The sequence below is a fragment of the Rhinopithecus bieti genome, unplaced genomic scaffold (assembly GCF_001698545.2).
Source record: "Rhinopithecus bieti isolate Rb0 unplaced genomic scaffold, ASM169854v2 scaffold_3067, whole genome shotgun sequence".
NCBI lineage: Eukaryota > Metazoa > Chordata > Mammalia > Primates > Cercopithecidae > Rhinopithecus > Rhinopithecus bieti.
Window position 1 is genome coordinate 1,996,942 of NW_016804208.1, and position 7,582 is coordinate 2,004,523.

Below are 7,582 nucleotides of genomic sequence, written 5' to 3' on the forward strand. Positions count from 1 at the left end.
CATTCTAACTGGTGTGAGATGGGATCTCAATGTGGTTTTGATTTGCTTTTGTGTGATGGCAAGTGATGATGAGCATTTTTTCATGTGTCTGTTGGCTGTATGAATGTCTTCTTTTGAGAAATGTCTGTTGATATCCTTTGCCCACTGTTTGATGGGGTTGTTTGTTTTTTTCTTGTAAGTTTGTTTGAGTTCTTTGTAGGTTCTGGATATCAGCCCTTTGTCAGATGAGTAGATTGCAACAATTTTCTCCCATTCTGTAGGTTGCCTGTTCACTCTGATGGAAGTTTCTTTTGCTGTGCAGAAGCTCTTTAGTTTAATTAGATCCCATTTGTCAATTTTGGCTTTTGTTGCCATTGCTTTTGGTGTTTTAGACATCAAGTCCTTGCCCATGCCTATGTCCTGAATTGTACTACCTAGGTTTTCTTCTAGGGTTTTTATGGTATTAGGTCTAACATTTAAGTCTCTAATCCATCTTGAATTAATTTTCGTATAAGGAGTAAGGAAAGGATCCAGTTTCCTCCTAAGGACGTTCATTTCCAAACAGATACATTCAAGTTCTTTGGGCATTTAGCAATGAGAGTGGACAGAAACCTGTGCTGCCTGTCAGAAGCCCTTCTTACATCCTGAGTGATCAGCTATAAATCACTTAATCCTATTGGTCCTCACTTTCTTCTTCTGTAAATGGGGCTGCCTATATTAAGGGTTATTGTTGGGATTGGATGAGCTAATGAGCAAGGTTCCTTCGTTCTGCAATATAAAAGCTGGTTTCTGCCTTTCGCCTCCTTTTTTATTTATTCAGCAGATGTCTATTATGTGTACTTCCCTTTCTAAATTAGATGCTATTGAGGAATGCAGGACCTTGGAGAACCTCAATGTATTGCCCACTGAAAGCTTCCATTTATATGTAGATTTCAAACAAATCTAAAGCTCAGGTAGCTAGAATGTATTTATTGATGAAAGCCAAAGTAAGTAAGGGGATACAAGAATCTTTTAAAAGTAGCTAGACAGAAGAGGCAATTAACCATGATTTTAATGATTTTAAGTGTGGGCTTTGGAGTCACTTAACTTCTCTGGGCAATAGGCAAGCCATTTGTTCCATGGTAAGCAGGTATATGCAAGCCAACCCCAAAGACTGAGGGAGCTGGGAGCCTGAAGAAAGAGGCTGACAAATCCAGTTTATCAGAAAGAAATGCTTAATAAGGACTTATGTACAGAAGCCATGTTGCTGGTGGCCACAAGACAGTGGATCCCAGCATCCACCCTCCAGAAAGTATTCTTTACCTAGCAAGGATAAAGACATGTAGCTGGTCACGTCTCGGAGTTTCTTGCAGAAACTTGTTACCAGTGGAGAGGTTAGGTAAACATCTTTTTGAAGGATTATCTATGCTACAGGGCTCGCTACAGAACACCTTGGTATGCAGGAGTCAAACACTGGTCACCATGGCAGTTTCGCTTCAAGGTGGTGTCACTCTTGCCATACAACAGGCTATTTTCTATACCATTTAACTTCTCTGGGTCTCACTTTCCTCATGAGATGAGGAGAATCCCTTTACATTAGATATGCTATTGTAAAGATTAAATGAAAATTTATACAAAGTACTTACCACAGTGCGAGTTATTATAATTATTTTGTTAATACTTCTAACCATGAATTTCTGAGTTCCCGATAGAATATATCCTTGGAAACATCTCTTGAAGAAGCCATTGTTAAAATGACATTAAGTGACATATTGCACTAAGCCTGGCACTCCTAACCCCATTAGTACATGGCTCTGAGAATAAAACTCAATTAAGCAAAGAAGGGAGAAAGACACAGCTTCTAACACTCATGAATCAGCTTAAATCTTTTGTCATTTTACTATCCTACATTTTTTAAAATTATAGTTAGTTATTTGACATAATAATTCAATGGTAATGTAACATGTGTTCATTATGTTATTTACTTCTTAGCAACCCTGTGAGCTTGCTATTATTTTCTCCACTTTGAACTGTTCCCATAACTCCAAATAGTAGAGCTGGAATTGAGCTCTGGTCTTCTGCCTCCAAGTCCCATTTCCCATCCATTACCTATTTCAACTTGCTACTGGGCCCCATCTGTCTTTCTAAAATGCCTGTATGTTCCTTCTAGGAATCCTGTACTTCAGTCAAACTGATTTGAATCAAGAGCTCATGGAGAAGGTTTTGAGAATTTATCCCTCCTTGCCTTGGTTTATATCACTTGGTCTTTCTGACTTCTTTTAACTTATATAAATCCTACATACACTAAAGACCCAATTTAAATCTCACCTGTGTTTATTTTGAAATATTACTTCAATATTTTGGTTTATATAGTACTTACTATTAATGTCTTCATTTTGTTTGTCACTTAACCGTGTTTGACCCAAGAGCTTGTCTCCTGTGATGAAATTTGATGTGGGTATCTTTTCTGTACATCTAAAGCATACACATGTTGACAGAAGAAATTCTCACTTTTCTTTCCCATTACTTACTGTCATGGACATAGTTCAGACTGAGTAAGTATCTGGGAAGGAAGAATGAATGAACGGTTATGTGCTGTACATGCATAGGGGAAAGATCTTGAGATCAGGAGAGTCAGGAAGAGAATAATTTTGCATTGTCTAAAAGTGAGAGCTCTACTAACAGCTCAGTTCTAGTTCTGTTTTGACTCCTTAGAAACTCTCAAGTCAATTATCTTTTAAAATCTTTTCTATTTTTTAAAATGGAAAATAGAAGTATAAGCAGAGAGCTCCCATACATAGAATCTAAACCCACAGTAGCTGACTGAAAGGCAAATTCAGTTGATCAGAAAACAGTTTTGATTAAAGATTAATTTTAGCACAGTTTGTCCTAGGAGGTACCCATGCATCAAAGCAGGTAATAGCCGCCTATGACTGTCAAAGCTGTGCTTCATATCCATACAATTTTATGTGGAGAAAGCCTTGAAATAGGATTAAGAGTTTTCTTCTTTTGAATTTTAGAGAAGCTTCTACCTTCAAAATAATCCTCCAAATAATAATAATTTGTTGCGCTTAATTTGACTTTTCATTCTTGTTTATTACTCTTTTCTAGCTGCTGAATTATACAGCTCGTTGAAAATATATTTCCTTGAAGCCAGGCACAATGGCGCATGCCTGTAGTCCCAGCTATGTGGGAGGCTGAGGTGGGAATTCAAGACCAGCCTGGGAAACATAGCAAGACCCCATCTCTAAAAAACTTTTAAAATAATATTTTAAAACCAAAAAAAAACACGAAAATATATTTCCTTAATTTGTTTTCTATTTCCTGTATGGTAGTGTTTTAATAACTAGCCCCAAACAAAGTATCTCAGATCTCTTCTTGCTAAGGACTATATGCAATCTGGTAAAAGTAAGTTGGAAAGCTGAGCAGTTAAATAAAAAATTGCACACTTATATGTTGTTATCCTTTGTCATCCTGTTTTCTTTTCTTATTTATTTATTTATTTATTTTATTTTTTTGAGACTCAGTCTCACTCTGTTGCCTAGGCTGGAATGTAGTGGTATGATCTCGGCTCACTGCATCCTCCACCTCCCAGGTTCAAGCGCTTCTCCTGCCCCAGCCTCCCAAGTAGCTGGGATTACAGGTGTGCACCACCATGCCTGGCTAACTTTTGTACTTTAATTAGAGATGGGCTTTCACCATGTTAGCCAGGCTGGTCTTGAACTCCTGACCTCAGGTGATCCACCCGCCTCAGCCTCTCAAAGTGCTGGGATTACAGGTCTGAGCCACCACGCCCAGCCTCATCCTGCTTTTCTGATATCAATAAATTGTTTGTTGAGGTGTATATAGTTGTTTTGTAGTATTATAGTTGAGTTTGGGCATATTATGCATGCAGATTTGTTGCTTATTGTTTCTTTTAAGACTCCTCTTATTGCAAATAACAGAAAAAACGAACTAATTCTATTAGGTTTCATCAAGGAAGAGGATTTATGGACTCAGGTCAGCAACCTTCAAGGGTAGTTGGTTCTGTGACTGAATAGTGTCATCAAGTGCCTGTTTCTTTCCCTGTCTCTGTGATACTGTGCCATTCAGTGTCAGCTTTATCCCAAGACTTGTCTTTCTCATGGTTTTAGAATGGCTGCCAACCATAGTTGGGCCATGCGCTACTTCTTTTATATGTATCTTGGGGAAGGGAGAGAATGGCTATTCAAGCCTTCTGAGCAAAAGTTCCAAGGTCCATCCTAATTGAATCAGTTCAGATCATGTGTCTACTTTTGAGCCAGGGACTGTGACCATGGGACTGTAATTGTAGAATTGACTTCAGTTGTTCAAACCCCATTCTTGGAGCTCCTTAACTTTTGCTATGTAACAAATTACCACAAAACTTCACAACTTAAACAACAGGCATTTATGGTCTCACAGTTTCTATGGGTTAGGAATTTCAGAGCATTTTAGCTGGGGATCTGCTGAGAATCTCTTGTGCAATTGCGGACACATTGCCAGCTAGGGCTACAGTCATCTCAAAATTTGACTGAGCTGGACATTGCTTCCAAAATGATTTACCCAAATGGCTGTTGGCAAGAAGCCTTATTTCTTCTAAATGGGGCTGCTTGAGTTTTCTTAGGACAATGGCGGCTGGCATCTTGCAGAGCAAGTTATCCAAGAGAGACAGCAAGGAGGAAGCCCCTTTGCCTTTTTTGACCTGACTGTGAAGTTATACACCATTACTTCTGCTTTATTCTCTTTGTTAGAATCAAGTCACTAAGTCTAGCCCCTGCTCTTAGGTTCCTTCTTGAAGGGAGAAGTATCAAAGAATTTCTGCGCATATTTTAATCTACAGCCTGAAACATGGTGAGGGAAGAAGGTGGGAGAGAGAATATGGAGGTTGGGGGAAGAGAGGGGTGGGTGGGAAGGCTAGATATTCTAATAAAATCAATTTGTATAGAGGGGTAAGATGGGAAGCAGTATTAGGTAAACAATCAGCAAATACTCACTGTACCAATAAAGTACTTTCCTGACTGTTACGTGACAAGTATTATTATTCCATTTTGTAGACAAGAAAATCTAGATTTCGTAGGTAAGAAAATTGAGGATTAGAGATGTTAAGTGCCATATCCAAATTTCTATTGTTAGGTAGAAGGTAAAGTCAATTCTGCTCACTCTAAAGGTGCAGCTTACTCTGGCAGATACACATGACTGATTACCTGGAAAGAAAGAGGTAGCAGAGAGATGGTCAGTGACAGTTTCAAACTCATGAGGCATTAATAATCTACCTCAGAAGAGCCGCAGGTTGATAATCTTTAAAATGATGTTGAAACCTACCTTGGTGTCATAGCCATTACCATAAACATCTCTGATGGCACATTTAACTCATGTGTATATTTCAGAGAAACCATGTCAAGATTCCCTTTTCTCTTCTTTGCTTTTGTAACTTTTCTCTGGAGAAAAAATTAGGTTGCTGGCTCTGGCCAGCATGAAAATGTTAAAACTCGATTTTAATTTTATTAAAGTAAACATTAAAGAAAGCTAAAAGCCAATATTTCTGAACATTTGGTTTTGATAAAGGGAAATGTGGAAAATGTAGCAAAGTAGGTGTAGCTCCCTAGTCTTGGCAGGTTCTCGGAGCTTGTCTTGGGACTGAGAGGCATTTTCAGTCTGCAGCAGATTGAAATGCTGTTCTCTGTAGAAACAACTCTTGAGTGTTCAGCCCCCAAAAGGACAGAGTCTGCATCAGTAATGGCAGTCTGCCTGCTAAAGGAAGAAGAGGGGCAGAAAAGAATGAAGGGGCTAGATCCTGTTGTTATTTCCAAGCCACAGGCCAGAGAGGAGGCGGGATTCTTTGGTTGGTTTTGAATGACTTACTCAGTCATTAGACAAAATTTGTAAATGCTGAATGTTTTGATTGAATTATTGAATGTATTTTTGCTGTCTAGATATTTTGCTAAAGTTACTAAAGATGTCAGACATATGGGAAGAGCGACAACACTTGAATATTTGATGGAGGAAAATTTATTCGCATTAGGAAAATTTGAAAGTTTGCTTAAGAAAAGACAAGATTTCTAAGATCTTAGATGTAAGATCTAAGGTCTTAGATTTCTGGACTTTAGAAGAGTTTTAATTGCTTTTCTTACCCTTGGTATCCATTTGGATAAAATTAATCTATCTCAAGTCTTCTGAGCATTTTTGTTTTTACTTTTCTAGGATCAGGGGGGTTTGGGGATTGCTATCAGCGAAGAAGATACACTCAGTGGAGTCATCATAAAGAGTTTAACAGAGCATGGGGTAGCAGCCACGGTGAGGTTTACCTTTCTTGCTGTCATTAAGTAGTTGGGGAGGGAATTACTTTTGGAATATTACTCAAATTCTTCTACGTTTCTATTTAGGATGGACGACTCAAAGTTGGAGATCAGATATTGGCTGTAGATGATGAAATTGTTGTTGGTTACCCTGTTGAAAAGGTAATTTTCCAAAATAAAGCAAATGGTAATATAGGCCCATCCTTGGGCATGATTAAAGTGTTTGTGTCTGCAAATCATAGGGAATTAGGGTTTTGTAGCTGTAAAAGACATGTTCTTAAGGAAAAGAAGAGATTATTCACAAGTTCTTCAATTTCTATTTCTTATTTTCCAGGTAGTGTTAAGGTATTTTTTGTTGCCACACAAATTATTCAATATTCACTGGGCATTTTTGATAAATATTTCCATTTTTTCCTTAGGAAAACTTTAAACTCCTTAATAGTGACTGTTAGTGCGAAAATATTTTTAATGAATATTTGCTGTTATAAATATCCACTGTGTATACTACTTTATAAACAGATTGTAAGACTTAACCATTAAATATATAACTTTTATTAGGGTTAAACATATCTTGTACTTGAGTTTCCTCTCCTCAAAAGAGATCTTAATATTTATTTAGTATCTCATTTGAGGCGTTTTAAATATAAGTGCCAGAAAAAAGCTTTGTTTCCTTGAAATATGGTATGCTTTTTCTTTCTTATAGTGAGGGAGAACCATATAACTGTTAATCATTTCTTCATTGTCCAGTAAGAAGCTTAAAGTTACTTTTTAAAAATTCAGTTTTTAATAAGTATTTAGGCCACATCCTTTAAGCCATAAATCTATGTTTTAACTTTTCATTTGCCTTGACTTTTTTGTTGCATGCTTTTCTTATTCTGCTTGTAACATATGTGTTTCTATTTTATTAAAACTGTTTGTGTAAGCTGCTTCTATAGAATCAGGAAGTAGGTAAAATAACCCATGTATCTTCTAAGGTTGTGGGCATCCAGAAAAACGGATGAGATTAGAGATGTAAAAACTTGAAAGTCGGCCGGGCGCGGTGGCTCAAGCCTGTAATCCCAGCACTTTGGGAGGCCGAGGCTGGCGGATCACAAGGTCAGGAGATCGAGACCATCCTGGCTAACACGGTGAAACCCCGTCTCTACTAAAAAATACAAAAAAAACCTAGCCGGGCGAGGTGGTGGGCGCCTATAGTCCCAGCTACTCGGGAGGCTGAGGCAGGAGAATGGCGTAAGACCCAGGAGGCGGAGCTTGCAGTGAGCTGAGATCCGGCCACTGCACTCCAGCCTGGGCAACAGAGCGAGACTCCGTCTCAAAAAAAAAAAACA

General features: G+C 38.2%; 1 protein-coding gene across 1 annotated transcript in view; it reads left to right on the plus strand.

Annotated features, from left to right (window-relative positions):
* MPDZ (multiple PDZ domain crumbs cell polarity complex component) overlaps positions 1 to 7,582 on the plus strand; it is a 163,714-nt gene that overhangs the window by 135,610 nt on the left and 20,522 nt on the right. The window contains exons 33-35 of the mRNA XM_017867162.1: positions 6,160 to 6,252; positions 6,342 to 6,441; positions 6,589 to 6,599. Of these exons, the coding sequence (XP_017722651.1) occupies positions 6,160 to 6,252; positions 6,342 to 6,441; positions 6,589 to 6,599 (204 nt within the window). The remainder of the gene's footprint in view (positions 1 to 6,159; positions 6,253 to 6,341; positions 6,442 to 6,588; positions 6,600 to 7,582) is intronic.